Source organism: Boleophthalmus pectinirostris, unplaced genomic scaffold, assembly GCF_026225935.1.
Source record: "Boleophthalmus pectinirostris isolate CB_2022bp ecotype Guang Dong unplaced genomic scaffold, ASM2622593v1 HiC_scaffold_21, whole genome shotgun sequence".
NCBI lineage: Eukaryota > Metazoa > Chordata > Actinopteri > Gobiiformes > Gobiidae > Boleophthalmus > Boleophthalmus pectinirostris.
Genome location: NW_026571175.1, coordinates 10,926,076 through 10,947,450, shown reverse-complemented (window position 1 = coordinate 10,947,450; position 21,375 = coordinate 10,926,076). Strand labels below are relative to the sequence as shown.

The following is a 21,375-nucleotide window of genomic DNA, read 5'->3' as shown; positions in this document are numbered from 1 at the left end:
CATCCTGACCGTTGTAGGGGTATTAGCTTGTCATGTTCAAGAGCCATTGACAATGACAGTGTTATTACACTATAGTGCCCTATTGTCAGTCAGACAGTTCACTCAATAGCCGTGTCTCAATAAAACTAAGTGAATTCCTGAAGTGTTTCCATACACGATGTTGTGCATTGAAGCAGTCCTAGCTGGAGACTTGTTCCATCACTCATCCACCCACTCACCAACAACAGAGATCTTTTACAGTCATCATAAAACCCATAATATCTTAAACAATAGACATTAAAGCCCCACAGTGAAAAAATAGACTAAAACAAAAGCATGTCATTTAATTTTAGATGGTTTTCTTGCACTGAAAAACGTAGAATAACATTCTTCCATACTGTGAGCGTACTTCCATCTCTTCAGACCTGACTTTTACTTGGCCTCCTCCTGCTTGTCTTTATGGAAATCCTGTTCCTTTGACTCTAAACTAAACTTCCAAAATATGACATCAAATTATCCATATCCACTGCGAATGCTCCTAAGGATAGTGTTAACTTTCTATTTTCTTGGACTCAAAACTACAGTTACACAATGCTGCTTTAGATTGAATAAAACACACATTACTATTGTTGAAAAATGGCTGATATGTCATTCAGCTGAGATGCGTACTACTTGCTACCACTTATTCTAACTAACTCATTGGACATGATGAGACATACACATTTGATTAGTGTCTTACAGTTACTGGAAAGGCTGACACCAAGTACGCAGACAACCATTATCATTACTACAAGCAAGGTTATGTACTTATTGATCAATTGCCCGTCAGTGACATTGATAACCTTTCCACTCCACTGCTCCCACAGACCATTACTGCTATTTGAAAAACTCAACTAATTGCTTATTGTATAGTCTAACAAGTAGTTGTTAGAGTACATACATAATAGTGACACATTTTTGCCATTTTTAAGCAAATAGTTTGACTTATAAACTTTTTTATTTTAAGCATTGTAAGTATCTATTTACAGAAACATTTTGTAAACATTCTAAAAACAAATATATCACATTTGCAATGGTTTCAGAAGGATAGAAAAACATTTATTTCTGCTAAGAGAGGATGAAAAGAGAGTAGTTGTCTCAGAACAAGAAAACTCCAGTCTGAATTCCAAGCCATAGCAATCACCTATAAATTCAAAATCCTGTTAAGTCATACTCCGTTAGCCTGCCTGCTCTCTATTGAAGCAGATCATTTAGCAATACATTTAGTCCCTAATACAATTCTCATTTCCCTATCCAGCCAACTGTCAAATTGAGTTTGAGCCTTGTGCTTCACAGAAATTGAAAACATTTAAATCATGCTTCATTATTTTCTATAGAACAGCTGTAAAATATGTTTCTCCAATCATTTCACCCCAATGTTAACCTGATTTGATGCATTTCGTTTTGTGTTTCCTAAGCTGTACTCCTCATATACTTTCTAAGACAACTCCAGAGGGCTGCACCAGCGTAACTGATTCCTCATTTTACAGAACTAAAACATTGAATCACTTTAGGACATAATATTCATTCATATGCCCAAATAAACTGCCGTGCGCCTTTATAGATTCATTACCGGAGCCTGCATATGCGCGCGTGATTGTGCATACTCTACAATGAGCAGCACTGCGCTTCTACGACATAATTCGATGCAGCTGTTCTCATTTACATAAAGGCCACATTTCCGTTTTAAGGGACTCTGTGATTTGCCTGCCAGTGTTCACTTTCACTCCAAAAAGCGTATTATTTAAACATGCCTACAGATTTTACAAGCAAAAGTTCTAGGTAATACATCATTTCTTCAGGTAAGGTATAAAATCTAGCACAACGAAACATGTTTTGATCAGTGGTTTCAAACTGCGTTGGCTTCTTATTGTGCTGCTTGGATTTTTGATTTATATCTCAGGCCTCGTTCCGCCCTTGCTTTATCCTGGGTCAATGTCTTTTCCTGGTTTTAGGTTAGGTCCTTCTTTAGTACTGTTTTAGTCTTGTTTTAGTCCTAGTTTTATTTTAGCTCTGACCAACCTTAGGTCAAGATCTCATAGGTCCCCTAGCTCTGCATTGTGGGGTCTGCTTCTAACAGATTGCCCCCGCAGCACCGATGTATGGGTCAAATGTGAAAATATAAACTTAGATGGGAAAATAAAGTGCTATACCTTAACAATAAGTTTAGTCCTGGTTTAGTCTAGAGTTAGCCCTTTTGTCTCATTTGGTCTTCTAATCATTCTAATAATAATAATAATTAAGATAATACAAAGTGTGACATTTAGTTTTTTAATGTAATTTTAGTAATTTAACTTCAAAATTTATTCTGAAGTAGTATTTACTTTCAAGATTTCAGTTTAAGAATGGCTACATTATATTATCTCTGTGTGCTGTGTTCCTTACACATAGAGTTGCAGTGCAGCACAATAGCCTTTTTGTTGTGAGACGGCCCCTGCCACACGGTGCAATTTTGGCTGTCACCAACAAACAATTGAACCTCTCATTAGGGACATACACGGGGTTGTATGTTGGTCTGTATGACAGCATCACAGACATGTGTTGTGTCATGTAACTGTGATCAAAATTAGTGTTAGACAATTTGGAGTATAGAGTTTGACTATGACTAAAATATAATTATTTCCTCCAGGGAACAGTCAGCAAACATGCTTTAATCCATCTTCATATTTGAGTTTTATGGTAAAATTTTTTTTTAAACATTCCTTCCTGTATTCTTCTTAGATATGCAGAACATATCTAACAATAACAATAACTGGGTCAGGACTATAGGCTATTTTATTGGCCATTTTACAGTGAACGTTGACTGGATTGAGATTAATGATGTTTTTTTGATCTGCTGTAGTTTAGAGAACAACAGCTCCTCTCATTCCAATAAAGAATAGTGTCCGCTTAGTACGAATCAAACCACTCATTGTTGCACCATAAAGACCACTTAAATCTTTACTGCTATATCATTTTTGCCTCTGTCTCAAAACGGTACACAGAGTAGAAACATCGTACGTTTGCAGTCTAACATCCTGTGAGCCAAGTATAAAAATGTTGAATCTGAATAACTGAATAGCTGCCTAATTGAGGCGAGGAGTAGGTGAGTTCTCCTTGTGTGAATTGTTCTCTTTGGAGAAACAAATGTTTTTATGTTTTATGCATCTCTGAAGCATACCTCACCTGTTGTAGGTTTTATGGTTTTCGTTTGTGTTAAAATATGTAAAGTCATGCATACATCTTACCATGAACGGGCTTGCATCTCCACAAACTTGACACTTATTTGACCTGGAGTAGGGGCCTCCAGTTTGCTTGTTTTCATAAAAATGTTATTCCTCTGGCTAGAATTCCTCAGTATGGCATAAAACTAATCTTATCTCCATGGAGAATGTTCCAAAGGTTTTACTTTCATGGAATCATGCAGGTGATGTGCCGCCTCCGGAACGTGGCATAGTGTTGGTGGTGTTGTATCTGATTCAATAGTAGGTTGTTTCTACATGATTCTTATCCAAGGATGTGCCTGAACATGGTGTACCTGGCAGATGCTTCTAGTATATGGTTCCATCCTACAGAATGACTTTTAATTTAATAATCTTTCTCCAATAACTACTTTTGCATTACAGTGCATTAGACGTAAAGGGCAGTTATTTTAACCTCCTATATTACACTTTAAGCCATGTTAAAATCCTATTACCTCATGAAATATACAATACGTACATTTCATTCACACGTTTGAGTAACTCATTATTAGTCTGTCAAGGGTTAGATGAGCTCAGAATATGTTTACCTTTTACTTTTAGTTCAGTAGAGATTGGCAACTCCAGAGTCAATGGAGTGGTTTTATTGAGGGTGTATGAACTTTAAAAACACAGTGAGCACTTCCTGTATTAACACATCACATCACAAGGTGTGTTCTGTTTGAGAGAAGAACTCAGCCTGTATATACAGGGTTTATGTGTTAAACATGTGTGAATGAAACAAAACACAACTCTAGGTATGTGTTTGATGGGGAAACAACATTATAACATACCAATAGTGTAAGATGGGCACTTTTAAGAAATAAAACTGAGGAACCTAATTGTTAAATTATTATGGAACATTTCCTATACAACAATACAGATTTCTAACCATAGCACGTCCTATTGTCTTTGCACCCCCAGAGTCATTATGTCCAGTGAGGTGCAGCCCAGGCCGGACGACAGCCCCAACACCAGCGGGGGCAGCTCTGATGCAGAACAGAGGGAGGCGGCCCCCCCAGAGCAGCCTGGCCAGGAGCAGAGGGACCAGGCTCCACCCAAGAAGAAGGAGGCCAAGATCTCCAGCAAGACGGCTGCTAAGCTCTCCACCAGCGCTAAGAGGTACAGTCTGTTCTGGGCTCTGGCATTAAAGCTGTATTTGGTTGGGTAAACAGGATTTTCTTCCACTTGAATTGAATGAAACTAGTGTAATCGTTGAATAGCTTTGATTGGTTGTTGAATAATGGTCGTCTTGTGCTCGGTCTTTTTTACATAAAATCCGACATAATTGATTTACAAAATTATGCAAGACATGTTTTCGTCAATACCTAATACTGGTAGAAATAGGAAAAAAGTCTTGGCTCATCAGGCTACAGGGAAACATTTTTCAGTACAGCATTAGCATTACTAATTAGAATGGCTGTCTGAATGGTTTCTCTGGGTAGTGAGTTGACAAAGGGTAAAAAATAAAACTTTACTTTGTGAAATGTTGGGTTGACTCAATAGAAGAGTTGAGGTGTACATAAATCATGGTAGTAATTAGTGGTGTTGTCGTGATACTAACATTTCAAACTTGATTTCAGGAATAGACTCATTATTCAATACCAATTCCGATACCACAATGAAAAAACACTGTGGCCTTATATCTGTGTAATTCCTCAGTCGTCCTGGTATATTTCGTAGTGGTTCATGGGTGAATACTAGTCTACAGTATGTGGTCTTTACCTTGTTTTGATACAGCTCAAAATCATTCTAAAGCTACTCAGGAAAGGTTCTTTTCTGTCCTGTAAATGTGATTTTTAGTACTCGATAATTGCTCAAATGAGTATCTAGTTAGTATCTGATTTACTATACTTTTGACAACCCTAGTAGTTGGTGAGTTGTGTTGAAAGTCTATTGCTTGACAGTGGCACAACACTCCAGTAGTAAATCATTTTAAAGTTGTTGCTACCATAATTTAATATTCACCTTGTTCTTGGCATGGCCTTTAATTTCCCACTTGTTTGCCCAACATCAACAAGAATTCTTTTGAAGCAACCAGCATACTGTATATGCATTTTGAAGCCTTAACATCTTAGCAATCAGCCATTTTCACCCTCCTGCGGTGCAGCTCCCAGATCTGAGCTGATGCTGCAAATCGATGTGCGCTGAGGAGTGAAGACATTCCAGAGCCAGTGAGGAGGACGACTAAAGCAGAGCCAGGCCTGCTCACTGTGAGAGCACTCTGCTGTTAGTTTGTCTGCACACAACACTGCCGCCCAAACTCAAGGACTCATTCAGTTTGGGACAAAACACTCACCGTACAGTAGACCAAAGGATAGAGCCGGAAAATGTAAGATTGAAAAGAAGAGAAACTGAAACACTTAACCACAAATGTAAATATTGTAGGAAGCAGGACTGCAAGAAATAAGACATAATACACATAAGACATAGTAGTAGTATTTGATAATTACAGTATTGTCGTTTTGTTCTCTGTATTTGAAAGCTGCGATTCCCGATTTTCAAACCACAAAAGGAGAAAATAGGCACATTTAATCTGTCTTACAAATTTCCAGCTCTCACAAACCCTTTCCACAGTGAAACAAATTTTCATTCCATGCTATTGAAAACATTTGTAATTCAGTTATGGCTTTAGTTTCTTGGATGTTTCGCTTTGTCACTGAAATGTTGTGTGATCTCAACCAAACAGTGTTTGGCTGTAATTATGGGCATTTTATGCATGATAATAGAGATTGACTCTTTCGATTACAAAAAACAAAAGGGAATTACATAGGTGGTAAAATCAATCCACTTATATTAACAAAGGATAAAAGATCTTTTCTAACAGTGGAAGCCTTGCCACATAAGGGGTCTTTAAAAGGTCATTTGTCTTGATATGTTTTATTCAATTGTTAGATTAAATTTGCTGTTTAAAATAACAAGGTAATTTCTTCAGGGGCATTGGCAGAAGTATAAACAAATTGATCAGCTGTGATAAAATTTTTCAAGAATGGAAATGGGCCAGAGGATTTCTTTTTTTCGTCTTTTTTCTTAAACATTTTTTTTGAAGATTACTTGGTGACACCAATTGATAAATATATGGATAGTAAATAACACTTGTGTTGGATGCAGATCTTAAGCTCTTTGCTAAAAGTAAAAGAACTCACAAGTTTACATATTCATACAGTGGATTAGTCATGGAACACGCACCATGCAAATCCTCTGGGCCAGAGTTTGATTATAATTTTGCATATCTCTTAAAAATACAATAACAATATTGACATTTCTAGAAGGAAGAAACAAAAATCTATTTGACTGTGTTCCTGGTTGACCTTATGCTTTAGCACCATTAAAGGAGACATATTATGCAAAGTTGACTTTTTAAAGTTTTTATCTACCTTCTTAATGTTTTTGGTTCTCATTTGCCTCTTGAAGTTGTATTTACAGTGATTCATGCATGTTTGAGTCATCTTTATTCTCCTGTCTTAAAGATGTCATTGCTGTAATCAACCCCCATTTCAGCACCATCAGTACACCACCACTGCTCTTTACTTTCTTCATTCTCCAATTTTATTTTCTTAATGAGTGAAAAGAATTTTGCTGCTCACTAGCATAATTTGCTGCAGAATACTCCGAAATACAACATAACAATCCATGGGAGTACAGATATATAACTATATAGCAGACAAAGCACAATATGTCTTCTTAAAAAAAAAAATTTAAAATACAAAGAAATAGTTTAATCTTTCAGTCCAAGTCAAGGGTTCCAGTGACTCCTGTTTTATGCGACGGTGACTCCTCAGGGCTCTCTTTAGCAGACTGACAACACCAGCTCAGATTCATTACAGTGAACAAGCCGCCTCTAATCAGCCTGGCCTTTGTGTCTGCTGCACTTCCACACCGCTGACCGACATCCACGGCTCTAAGGTTTCAACACACGACACGTTTAGGGCTACAAGATGAATCGCAATCAAATCGAAGCTGTAATTTGTACAGACGTATTTAGCATATCGCAAAGGCTGCAATTAATCCATATAATTAAAGTACCATAAATTCCTGCATATACAATAACATATTCTGTCTTATTCTGCATTAAACATTCTAACATCTGTACAAATATGTTCTGAAATGTGATTGTTGTGTTAGTTTGTCAGTTCATATTTTAGTTTTTTTGTCTATTCTCCTGGACAAGTTTAAAATGTGAAGCTTGAACTGGTGCTTATCTAGAATATACAAACTCTAAAACACATACAAAAGGTTAAATTTTATAACAAAAACAGCAGCATTATGAAATACATTTCTGATGTTCATCGATAATACACTTCTCTATTCTATCTCTATTCTCTATCACACACATTCTCTATTTCAAAGCCTTCTGTCCTGTATTTCAACCTGTATTTGGTTGATAATGTATTTAAAAACAATCACTGTACAATAGAAATTATTGTCTGATCTAAAAATTCATGGCCAGCTAGTCGACTATCAAAACAATAATTAGTAGCAACTCTACTTACCTAACAAAATCAAAATCCTATTATTAAAGCATAAATCGCAAATGTAATCCAAATGCTTGTCAAAAATCTGTATTAGATATTTTCCCCAAATCATCCAACCCTCTTGTCTTAAAACATCTACATTACAGCTCTACCAGGATGACAAATGTTCTCTGCTTTCTCTGCGAGCTCTGAAGAAAGAAAAAAAATCAGGAAGTCAGGCCGAGCGAGGAGGGATGACATGGCTCATGCCTCTTTAAAGCTGAAATTACACAAAGCCATGGAATTTATGACAGCGCCTGAGGGAGGGCCCGGTGCAGCCGAGGGAGCGCGACCATTTTCAACTCACTTACCATAACACAATCGTTTCCAGTGGCTGATTGAAGTGAACCTACTCTATCATTAGCTCGCATTAGATGAGCCTGCCTTTAGGGCCATTATAGGAGGCTCAAATTGTATTCACTTTATACGGACCAAAGATGGGTCTTCTTGAGGCATTTATCAGATTATTTTAGAATCATTACGGTCATTAGTGAAATTAAAGCTTATCTAAGGCTTAATCTTCCATTTTATTCTTTTCTGTTTTTGTCGTGTTTGTGAAATAAAAGGGAAATGGGTTAAGACATTTCAGTTGTAGCAACTGTAGCAATGCTTTGCTACTGGTTTACAATTAACAAGATGAGAAATGTAACTGTTGGTTATTCATCTAAATTAGTATTTAACAAGAGTTGCTTTACTCATATAATATATATTTTATGTGTGTGTGTGTAAGATTTTAGAAACAGGCAATATAGCAATTCCATTATGGTTACTGGCCTGATATCAGAGGATTTTGCATAGATCGGCATCGGCTGATATAAAGTCTCTGTGTGCCCATGTGTTATTCCTTCTGATTTGCCTTGAATACTAATGAGTAAAAACTGATACCAGTATGTACCATAGAACAAATGACTTTATATCCCATCTTAATATGTTTAGTTATTATTTTACATTAAAAAATAATTTGTGATCTTTACTTAAACTTTTGTAGGTCTTGCTATGGATTTTTTAAAAACTAAATATTGATATCAATGATCAGCCACAGCAGCAAACCAAATATCAGTACTGACTCAAAAATCCATTATGGGCCATACCTACTTAATTTACACTTATAGGGTTGCAAGTGTAATTGGTTACAATAATTCAATGAGAATATAACATTTAGTAAACTGTAATTTTCTCCTCCATGCAGCCAACAGCCTCATTAAACGCTACATTTATGGTGCACCCAGCTATACAGCCACTTTCCCCTTCTTTAACAATTGTACACACACATTTTAGGAAATGAAAATGCAGCGTTTGAAATGTAAATCTATATAGTGCTGGGCTATTATTACAGTGCTAGTCTATGCATGAACCATTATCACTTTTTTCAGCATTTTACAGTTTTGCAAGAAAAACAGGAATATTCTTCAACAACCTAGAGGTAAAATTTACACATCTAACCTGCATATAGTTTCTCTCAACTGTAACTTTGAAGTTATTTGCATTTTAAGTCTTGACTTTTTATCATGCAGAAGTTGAAGACCTGTTTATGTGGCTCTTCTGATGCAAAATGGGTTAGGGTCTGCAAAAAGTTTCTTTCCATTGCATTGCTTATATTGCAAGAGTATATCACAGCTCAAGAGTGCCGTCTTTTTATTTAATTTCCCCATCCTATTCCTATCCTACTTAAATATTAGTTAGCTTTGTCCATTAACTCTGTGATTCATTAGTGTTTCAAGATTAATTGCAATAAGCGCCGGTGAGTTACATCTTTTGAGAAGCTGTAGTTTCTAAACGTACTTCTAGAATGACAACAAAAATATGAAATGAAGTAAATACAAATGAAGACAACTTTGGCAAATAAATTGTTCTATTGACATATGCGAAATTAGGTAAACATCTCGTCTTGCCTTGTTTTTGTGGACCCAATCTTGTATCTCGTCTTGTCTTGTGGAAATGGTCTTGTTTCACCCCTGTTAAACATACATGTTTCTGAACCAAATCCTACTACTAAAAAGCAAATCATCATCTAATAGTTATGAATCCAGAAAATTTGCAATTGAATATTTTCCCCAGATTGTTCAGCCCTAGTTTACACAATTCTCACGTGTCTTTGCAGCAATGAAACACCCTTCTGGCAAAAACATGAAGGCAATTCAATGTGGAACATAGCAACACAAAGATGATTCCACATTAGCCGCGGTAGCTTTAACCACATCAAACTTAAATCACTTCGGGGAATTCTATCATTATAGACAGTCTCACAAGAACATTACAATTTCAATTCACTAGTGGCTGCTACTGTCAAATTTGCACTACATCCCGCCATTAAAACTTACCCGAAACACATTTGTCAGGGCTTGTAGAGTGTAGTAGTCTAGAGAGGACTGACTCACTTGGGATTTTCATTTTGAGCTATACGGTACATTACAGAAAGCAGGTGTTGGCTTAAAGAGGCCATGCTGGATGTCCAAAAGTGACCAGTCTTCTTTTGGAATTCTCTCATCTAGGGGTGGGAGATATCTCGATATTTTTAATATATCGAGATTTTTTTTAAACTCGATATGAATTCTGACATACCGTATATATCGATATAATGCTTATATTCAATTTTGATTTCGCCGCTTTGCTTGTTTGTCTTCTCTGTCATCGCCCGCGCGCCCCCGCCTCCCTGATTTTGTTCGCTCGTGTCTCATTCACTCCTCACTATCACCGTGAACGCCGAAACTTGCTGCCAGTGAAAAGCTTCTAGCGCCACGAACCTTTTCCACCATTTAGAGACAAAACCATCAGCAGCACATCCTCATATTCCACCGAATTATGTCCTTTAGTCCAAAAGAAGTTGAACCGCAAGAGCGGCACGTGGAGTGCGCTGTTTATGCAAATTAGCCATGCGCTTTTTAAGTTTCGTTTCTGTAAAATGTAAACAAGTCTGCGCAAAGCTGCAAAAAAAACAACACTATAATCTCAAATGGGCTGATGTGGCTCTTGAGTCATTATGCTATATATCTTGTAAAGTTTAGTAATGTAAATTCTATTTATGCAGAAGATTTTAATTAATAATCTGTTGCAGTGTAACTTGTACAAAAGTGTTTGGAAACATTGGGTTTGATCTGCAGTGGATTGTGGGAAACCTCATAGCTCCTTATTGCTGGATAATAACATGGATCTGTTAAAATAAGGAACATCCTGAGCTTCTTCTGTTAAAAGAGTTCATGGTTATGGTCTGGATAACAGAGTTAATGCAAAGATGAGCTTGTGTTGAGTTGTTTTATTTATGAATGAAACAAAGGAAATATGTTTTTTTTCTTTTATTTGACAGTTAAATTATTATTTATGTAATTAGGGTTTTTTGTAATCTTAAATGTTCCTATATGAACTGCCGACCTCTTACACTTTAATTTGTAAAAAAAGGACCTTGTGGAATTTGGCATATTTGTTTTTGCAGTTTTCCGTTTTAGGGGGTTATTTTTTCCTGTACAGATATTGAGATATATATCATATATCGAGATATATTTTTTGATCCATATCGCCCAGCCCTACTCTCATCATTGTTCAGCTACATTTTGGTGAACTATTCTGCCTTTTTCAACAAAGTGTGCCACCTCAGGATATACCACTCATACATTTTTCTAGCCTGCACTCCAGACACAAACAACTCTGTGAGTGTAAACGGATCAAATTACTTGGCCCTTTGCTGATTATGTCTTTCTATCCATTCTTTTCTCCATCAAGGCCACTGGAAGTCACTGGAAATACCTCAGCCCGCTTAAGTGTTGGTTTCAATCATAGCACGTTGAAATCAATACCAGCCATTCATATAGCCTCAGCAGAATGTATAGGAGAACATTGTGAAGGGAAAGGCACTTCAAAGCATGTGTGCATTGTCAGGGTAACTGCTAATTATGAACTGGTTTAGAGCCAAAACCTTTAGGGCTTTAGGTGTCATGTTGTGTCACCCTTAGATGAGAGAACCTACTTTGCCCCAGCAATATAGATCAAGAAACAGAATTGTGATATAAGATATATAAGAGTCATTATATCTTGCATTTGGTGGCTTTGATTTAGCAGGTAGATTCCTGTTCTTGCTTTACATTGAAGCCGACTTTTATTAGCTGTGCTGGTTTGACATCAGAATCTGAATGATGAAGTGGTGACAGATCTACTACAGAACACCTTGTCCTTCTGGTCTTTTAAGGAAAACCAAATTTAAGTATCCTCCAAGATGTTTTTGCATTTGGGGAATGTGAATGCATTTCACAGAATTATTCAGTCTGTTCAGCAGATGTTATCTCAAATAAATGTAGGCATTGGTTGGTCTACAAAATCGCCTAGTTTTTCCAGCTGCTTCTCTCTCGTCACTTGAGAACGTGCATAGAGTTTTGCCATCTAAATTCTGTTTTTCATTCACTATGAGCACACACACAAGATGATGTTTCCCACACTGCATATCTAAAGAATATACAACTTTGTAGCAAAATGGAAAACAACAGTGATCCGAAGTTGTGTAGCGAATATTGAGCAGCACGATAGCATAGAGGTTTGTATTGTCTGGGTTTAGTCCTGGTTAGTTTAGTTCTTATAGACTTGGTTTGGTCATTTTCTTATCCTGGGTGAGGCCAGATCTAAGGATCAAGGTGTGTGTTAAGCCTGCAAGATTTAGAAAAAATAACAAATTGCGATTTTTCTGACAAGAATTGTGATTTCTGTTTTGATAATGGATAAAGGATATCTAGTTCACATTTTCAACATGTCCAGAATGATTTACAAAAAGACTGAAACATGAACCTACAAATGAATACAAGAATCACTTTTCATTACATGTTTGTACAGATCTAAACCACAGGGTTAGCCATTTTTATGCAGAATAAGACAGGATATTTTTTGTTTGTAGAGGAAAGAATGGTACTAAAAGATTTGCTAATTGCATCTATTCAAATAGCTTTCTCCTTTGTGCATATTTTATAACAGGATTGCATAACATAATCACTTTTTACTTGGATGTTTTCTGCAGCCTAAAATAACTTGTTTATCAAATCTTGTCCACTGTCCAGGGTTTTTAGTCTCTTTGGCCCTGAACCAAATCTTTTGTTGTGAGCAGAGATGATGAGTCACTGTTCCTTCTGACTTTCAGAAGTGTGTTTTCCAGATCTTACTATAGGCGTCCCCGCCCTCCACTGTAGTCAAGAGCTGTGTTCACTTTTGGCAAGTGTCAGGTCGAGTCATATTTGTAACAAGACCTTTGAGGTTATCACTATGACAGACTTGTTTCACAGAGCAGCTGTACCATTGGAGCACTCGGGAGTGAATTGTCTCAGAATATTTCATGATTAAATGTATTTTGTTTTATTTGGATGTCCCTTCTGTTTTTTGATGCACTTTTGCTGTTTTTCCAAAACAAATAAAAATGCACTTCCATATACATTTCCTAAAGTTAAACAGGACATGCTTTAAGACAATTAACACAAAAAGTATTCCTCCAAAGTCTGAATTCTGAACCCATTTTATTAACAGAGGACCTGTCTTTGATTTTATTTGATCAATCTCCCAGCCCTAATTTTATGTCATCCTGTCATTGGTAACAGTAGTTTTTTTGTTTTATCCTCCACAAATAAGTATTAAAATTATGTTTTAAGCAGTTCTCATCCTCTCACACCTTATACCTAGCTATCTTTTTTAAAGTGTGTAGTACAGTTAAACCTTTAAAAAGCTGACTCCACGATAAATCATTTCTGGTGTATGTTTTTGATAAGGCTTGTATTGTTCTATTGTCTCAGATATGTTTTCCCCAGGCACTGCAGCGCAGCTCCTTGGCACTGTGACTGTTGCACATATTAATTGTGTTTGTCGCCGCTGAAAGAATTCATCATCCCAGCATTGACTGGCTGTCTCACTTCTTCATCCTTCTTCCAATAGCAAATTATTTTTATGTCTCCTCCAACCAACAGCTGAGGAAACCGGCTGCTCAATCAATAAGTCCGCTCCATTTTAGTTGTTTTATTGAATCGCTGAATGTATTTTTACACTTGTAGCCCAGCACAAGGGAAAAGTGAATAGCTTTTAGAGACCTGTGTATTTCTTTGTGAATAATAACAATTTATTTTTACATGTACTTTGTGCTTGTAATAGGTGGTAAGGTGACATCAACAGCTTAAATGTCTAAGAGGGGCATTGACAATATCAAATTATGCAATACAAAAACTACACTGGTTTCAATGCATGTAGTTTCTGTCACGCTCTGTTATGCTCAGGTTATATTCTTTGGTGTTTACTTGGTTCAGTAGCAAACACTAGCCGGTTTCCATGGTCTCTTAATGCTTGGTGATTAGTTGAAAAATGTATAAATGCATACAACTTTGCAACATTTTGCTAAATAGAAAAAATGTTATTCAAAATGTGTCTTCATCCTCAAATGCAGTGAATCACGTCCACTCAAAATAACTTCCTCTGCTTTCTAAAAGTGGTGTGACCCATCATGTTTTCTGGCTTCACTGCTTTTAAGTATTACTCATACCTGATTCACCATGAACACGACGCTTTTCATAAAATCACCTTTTGATTGCAACCAGGTCTACACTAGTAATTATTCCTGGTATTCTTGCACCAGCCTTTTGTAACAGCTTTTTGTGTCTGATCCCACAGATTTTAAGTAGAGTACTGTGCATAACACTGCCATTATAATGCCAGAGAAGATATGGAAAAATATGTAGCCTATAATTTTAGAAGAGATATGCAAACTTTTAAGGATCTTGAATTTTAACACTAATTTCTTATGGAGTGGGCCCCAAACAATGGCGATGACTGGATGGTACAGTTCAAATAATTTTTAGAAATAGTACAGTCAGTTGTTTTACACATTAGTGTTGTCACAGTTGTAACATTTCAAACTCAATTTTGATATTAAGGAATAGACTTGATAATCAATACTGATTCCGACATCATAATGATTATAAAAGACACAATTTAGATGATAGAATTTCATTTTCAACACTAAATATATTTTTCTTTTGTATTACCACGGGGCCGTATAGCTGTGTAATCCCTCAGTGTCCAGGACAGGTAGATTCCATAGTGGCCATGGGCCATATACTTTTCATTTTGACAACCCTATCTTATTCATATAAACTTTAACCTTGATTTTTGTGTCTTCGTGTTATCTTGAGATCTGAATTTCCTTGACAATACTCAACTAGCGCTAACAGCACAACAAAATACAGCCACCTTAATTAAAAGCATAAAGAGAAGCATTGTCAAATTCCCCTGTCCTCATTTGTCTCCCTGTTGGGCCAATAACGTTCTCCAGCGGTTTTGCTACACTGATTTAGCACCTGGCGGTTGGACACTTCTAATCACATCACTGTCAGTTATGTAATGAATATAACCAGGAAGAAAGCTGACCTGCTCTGTCCCCTCATTAATCCTGTTTTTTTCTCCGGCCCTGTGTGAAGAGTTCCCCACGGCTACTCAACAGCGCCAGAGAAAAAAAAGGTTGGAAGGGGGGGGCACATCGCTGCAGGCCACTCGAACGATCGGCCCAGATACATATGAGATATAACTACTTTATCTGTCATGGCCTTTTGACATCACATTATCCCTGCATGCTTAAAAACAGTAAATATTCCGGCGCGCTGATTGTGGCATGACAGCACTGTTCAACAGCAGACCTCAGAAGCTCATTAGAAAATCAATGAGGTATTCAGTGTGTACGCTCAAAGATTGATTTCTCAGCTCGGATTTATATAACTGTCTGCATGCGGTTGATTATGAGCAAGGTCTTGACGCGCTCTGGAGAACAGTGGAATTAGATTTTTTGGCAATTTGAGCATATGTACAAAGTTATTTAATACATGTCAAGCTTTTATTGCACTGTAAGATTAATCAAATTGAAATTTTAATTTTTTTAATACGAACTAGAAATAATTAGCAAATGCAAACGTGGCAATTTTACTCTTATTCTGCATAAAAACTGCTTACTCTGTAGTTTGGATGTGTAAAAACATGCTCTGAAATATGATTCATGTATTAGCTTGTTGGTTCATATTTCAGTCCTTTTGTCAGTCCTTCTAGATTTATAATATGTGAACTTTGAACAGAAAAAACAAAAAAACGCTAATTTAATAGAAAATCCAATGCTTGTCTGAAACAAAACTCCAGGTATGTTTGTGATGAGGAAACAACATTATAACAGATCCGAAAATGGTGTAATACAGTGCCTTTAATCCGAACGAGCTTTTTGTTTGCTCACAAGAGTATGTCAAGTCTTTGCATCATATTCACATGTGTTGAATTGCCATGTGTTATGAAAGCTCTGTTATCCTGAATTCTTTTTGTTTTGTTTGTTTCAGAATCCAGAAGGAGCTAGCAGAGATCACCCTGGACCCCCCTCCGAACTGCAGGTAGGAGACAGCCCAGTGTTTGCCATGACACCTGAGGCATTGCTGCTCCGTGTGTGCTTTGTGTGCTGCGTCAAGGGTGTGAACAGACATTGCCGGCTCAGTGAATCACATGAATTGCATAGGCAGATTATGGCATGTTTACATTAGCCCCAGCTCAGTGAATGGCCCTTGGTTGGCATGAATTGGCTGAAGGATAAAATGGGTAGGTGTGATTGCCCTGATTGGCAGTGTTTACTATCGGGATGACTGTAGCACAGACGTTCTGTTTGCTCACACTCCTAAAGGGTGGGAATAGTGGTGTTTATTTTGCATTCAGCCCCGAGCGTGCAGAAAACCAGAGGTGACTCCTTGCCAATCTCTGCTAGAGTAAGAGTTCTCACTGTTGGCCGTTTGGTCTACTCAGCGTTTGTTATTCTTGAATCATTTGTTACACAGCCAGGGGAGAGTGGCAGTGTCACCAAGCGCATTGACATTGCAAAAGGCCAGTTTCAAATGTCTCTTGGTAGTTTCTAAGCCTAAAAAACAAACCCACTAAGTAAATTTGCATGTAAAACAAACTTTAGTGTTTGGTCTGATCAGGGATGCAGTAAAACAAGAACTAGACAAAACTTAGAACAGTTTGTGCATGGATCGTGAATGATGATGTCTGATTTTCTATTTTAAAGAAACTATTATTTTTAGTTATCTCACTGAAAGCAATGTTCAAAAGTTGCAATCACGGATATTGTGAAAAGTTGAATGCAGACACTAAAGCCAATAGAGATCTTAATTCAGTCAATTTGGCAGTATTGTCCATTTCGTATTTCAGTGCTGCATTTCTTTTTTTATTGAATCTGAACAGCCTCCACAGTATTATCTTCAGACCCACTCTTATTCTCTGGCTTCTAACTCAGCTTGTTAGTCCTTGTGTGGTCCTCTGTGTCTTTTTTTATATACATTTTTAGCTTTACCCTTTTACTCATTTACCATTCACTGTCTTTTATTGTCTTCATTTGTCTGTGCAGCTCTTTGGAAACCGTCATGTTGCTATATAAATAAAGTGGATTAGTTTGAATGATCTGTTTCAGACAAAAGAAACATCAGGTGTCACTCTGCAGATTTACACTGCAAACAGCCTGTCACAGAGGTGCAGGCATTTCCTGTAGGCCTGAGAAAAGAGAGGAACTCAATGATGCGTGCATGCTCCCAGGCTCAGAAATGTTGGCCACAGCTGAGCTCAAAGCCAATCTCAAGTATTTTACCCGACCTAGAGGGGCTTTTGCTCTCTCACTCAGCGGAACTTATGGGGTCATTCGAAACTCGGCATGGGGCTGCAAGTTAGCTCTGCTCAATATCCATTTTCATCTGGAGCTTTTCACTTTAGCCACAGAATGTTACAGCTGTATTTTGTTCACCAGAAAAAAATGCAATGTTTATACAACATCAGGATTTCATACACATGTTGAGTACAGTATAGTTTGGTGGAGGGTGCTTGGGTATAATGGGCAAGATTTGGCAGATGTAAACATGCTAGGCCACACACGTTGGTCCATGGATCAAGTTGAACTTTACTATGAAGAAAATGTTAAAGAAGACATATTGTTCTTGTGTCTGCTATATAGTTATAATCTATGACACCCGTGGATCATTATGTCTTAATGTGGAAATTTTAAATCGCAGTATTGATCTAAAACAACTTCATAAAAGAAACAAGTCGGTTGCCTTGGCCATTAGAAAAATGTGATGCCAAATGGAAGCTGACGCCACTGTAAATGTCATCACACCGAAGAGGAGCGCAGCTGTTGGCACCTCCAGTGGATAGCTGTACATCATACTAGCTAGTAGTGGATTATTATTTTTTTATTTGTACCAAGATGACTATGTATCTTTGCCAAATTCCACGCATATCACTGATTAAGAAAATAAAATTGGAGAATGATGTAGTAATGCATGGTGGGCGTATACTGGTGGCAGTGAAAATGGGGGGAGATCAGAACAATGATGTCTTGAATAGAGGAGAATAAAGATTATAGTCAAACATTCAAGATTCACGCTATACACAAATTTGAGAGGGGAAACAGGATTACAAGTCTAAAAAGTCGATTTTGCATAATGGGTTTAAATGTTGGAATTAAACAATAGTGTTAGTACTTACTCTTATTCTATTGCTAAATCCTGCATTTTTAATAGTATCAGTTCATTATTTTAATTGAATTTTCCTTCTAGTCATGCTTAACCTTTTTGTTATCAGACACATTTTCATATCTTTAAAGTATACAATATAAAGATTGTATTTCACAGTGCCATTAATCAGCAGTGAAACAAGGCTGGCTCTGAACATAGCTGTAATTTGTGTCTTATTCATTGATCTTTCAGCTTATAATTGTCTTTATAGCCTGTCCCATAAAAAGGTCAAATAACAGCCTTTGTAATTTCAATTTATTGCTTTCTTCACTCCCTGACATAAAAGCGAATTTAAACTAACTGGATGTGAGATCAGATTCAGAACAAATTATTGTGAAAATGGTTTGTAATAGCAGATTTTAAACGTATGTATGCATAAAAAAAGTAAAAGTATGCATTTTAAAAAAGACAAAAGCAGACACTAAAAATCCCTAGCCTTTTTAAATACCATTACCTTAGAGGATGGGTTAAGCATTTGGCAGATTCACTTTCCTCTGGGATCATTTTTAGTAATTCAGCAATTTTGTTGCAGCTTCTCCTAGCCTCCAGAATTAGCATATTATACCAAAGGTCACTGTATATTTAATGCAATCAAAGACAGGAAAATCTGAATAAAGTCAAAATGCACAAAAGGCATATTAGGATTCAGCATAACTTGATTGTCTATCCATATTTTTGCAGTTTGCCTCAGAGAATATTGCTTTAAAACTGTCTGATGACAAAAGACTTAAATCTGAACTAACAGATGTAAATTACAGTGTTAGGAGTTTTATGCAGGATAAAACAGGATATTTTCTTGATAGTGGATGAAATGATGGTACTGTTGCAATTTGCTTATTGGGTCCATTTAAATTGTGATTTCAATCTGATCGTGATTAATCTTGCAGCCCAGACTTTTGATGACATGATATTTCATGCCATGACATTTGACAAAAAAAACAATGACACAGTTGATACTTTGCAGCTGATGTCATCAACATTCCCTAGAGGTGTGATGCTAACTAAAGGCACTGCTGTCTGAGCCTTTATTAGACTTTAATCTGTGCTTTATTTTAACACAGTCTAACCATCAAGAACAGGCTTAGTTTGATCTACAACAGGAGAGATGATTTGCGCTCTTAAATACGGCTCTCACACACAAAATTACACAAGTTAGCTACCATAAAACAGCAGCTTTTCAATTAGTCACCCTCACCTTTTTTGTTTAAAATCAAACCGTGGACGCTTGTATTGATCACGGGCTTCTTAAAATATGTTGTTTAAATCCATTTTTCAAGCTATCTTAAAACTTTTTGATAGTGTTTGTTAATGCATTGTATCTAACTCCTAAACATTCCACCATTAGAGATACATGTAGAGCACAACCAGAGTGATGTCACTGCAAATTATGTTCTTTTTTTCTGTTGTGCAGACAATGCAAGCAGGTAAAAAATTGGCCAAGCTAAGAATATTAACTGTGAATTTTCTGTTGTTCTTGAATGAAATCATTATGTCATTACCAAACTTTACTACTCTGCCTGGATTTCCAATGCCATCGCTCACCATCTCTGAAACAGTTTAGAGTGTTTCTGACAGATTTTCTTGTTTTTCTGTTTATGACTTATTTATGACTGTTTATGACTGTTTTATGACTTAGCACCTGATAGTACCTGATAAATATTTATAATTTTATATCAGTTAAGTTAGTTAAGTGGTAGTTTGTGGAAAAAAGTAGAGAAGAAAAGTACAGAAATAGAGGAAGTAGTGTAGAGTTCTAAAACACAGTAGCTCTACCTGTCATCAACACTGAATATTCTATCCAACATGTAGAGACAATTTACCAGCAAGGAACACGTTTTTCTCACCAATTAAACATTGATTTAACAAAGGTGTTGCCATGTATTTTTATTTTATTTGTATAATCATACCTACTCTGCAATTTAGTTTTGGCCATTGTGGGCATTGCTGGCAATAGGTAACAGAACTGGAATTACTTCTGTGTATATCACATCTGCTGCCTTTGTCTAACCAGGAAGTAAAATTATAAACTTCACCAGAATTTCAAAACTAGATAAAATGTTTAATCGTATCTTAAATTATGATGTTATCCATGTTTTAGCAGAAAAATTACTCTTACCTGTCATGCACTTTTAAGTATATTGGTATATCACGGTTGATCTTCACCCTGCCCTCTTTAGCACTTGAAGAATGTTTTTTAAAGATCTCCGTGTCACTGTGGGCATGTCGCTGTGTGTTTGTCGCTCCTCCAGTCTCAAAGACGGGCCTAATCTGGATAAAGCAAGCCATTATGTGCAGACAAAAGGGGTGCAAACAGCAGAGAGGGAAGGGGAGATTTCACGGACGACGTTTGTGGAGAAAATGGCACAGGGGTGAAGGGACAGACAAGCTGAAAGAAGCTCTTGTGATGAGTGGATTCAGGGAGTTCCCAGTCATAAGTGATGTGTACAAACTGATAATAGGAGCACGAGGAAGAGGACTGTATGTGACCATTGTAATTATAAAACATTTATTTTTCATTCAGTAAAAAGGGCTTTGTATTTTAAAGAAAAATTGACTTTTTTGAGCTTTTAATCATGTTAGACTATTGTTCCCTCATTAAAAACATACATAGAGTTATTCACGCTGGTTTCAATAATCCCCTGTAAAAAAGTCTTTTGAGCCTCACCAAACATTGTCATCATCATTTAACTGTCATCGTCTGGTGAGTTTCCCGGGATTGTGATGTCATGGACAGAAACCAGGCACAGTTTTTAAGTCCATAAATCATCGTCAGACTCGTTTTAAGCATTTCTTGTTGCGTGCTTACACTGACACGTCCGGACATGTTCCTCATTGCTTATATTATTTGTTTTTGTGGTAAATGATGTCTGTTTTTTTAAGTAGCCATTATTTAAATTCCAAAGCAAAGGGATTCAAGACCATGTTTAAAGACTAATAACACCCAAGTAATGCATAATTCAAAGATGCTCTCTAACACTTTTGCACATGAATGAGTCAAGTAACTAAATGCTAAACATGTTATAATGTAGTATACTCATAACAAACACTTGGTTACTGTATTCTGTCTCTCGAGACCTCCCTGCC

At 36.8% G+C, this 21,375-nt stretch overlaps 1 protein-coding gene across 1 annotated transcript in view; it reads left to right on the top strand.

The window, feature by feature from the left end:
* LOC110153754 (ubiquitin-conjugating enzyme E2 E2) overlaps positions 1–21,375 on the top strand; it is a 91,910-nt gene that overhangs the window by 1,789 nt on the left and 68,746 nt on the right. The window contains exons 2-3 of the mRNA XM_020917675.2: positions 4,161–4,358; positions 16,078–16,128. Coding sequence (XP_020773334.1) covers positions 4,168–4,358; positions 16,078–16,128 — 242 coding nt within the window. The 5' untranslated portion in view covers positions 4,161–4,167. The remainder of the gene's footprint in view (positions 1–4,160; positions 4,359–16,077; positions 16,129–21,375) is intronic.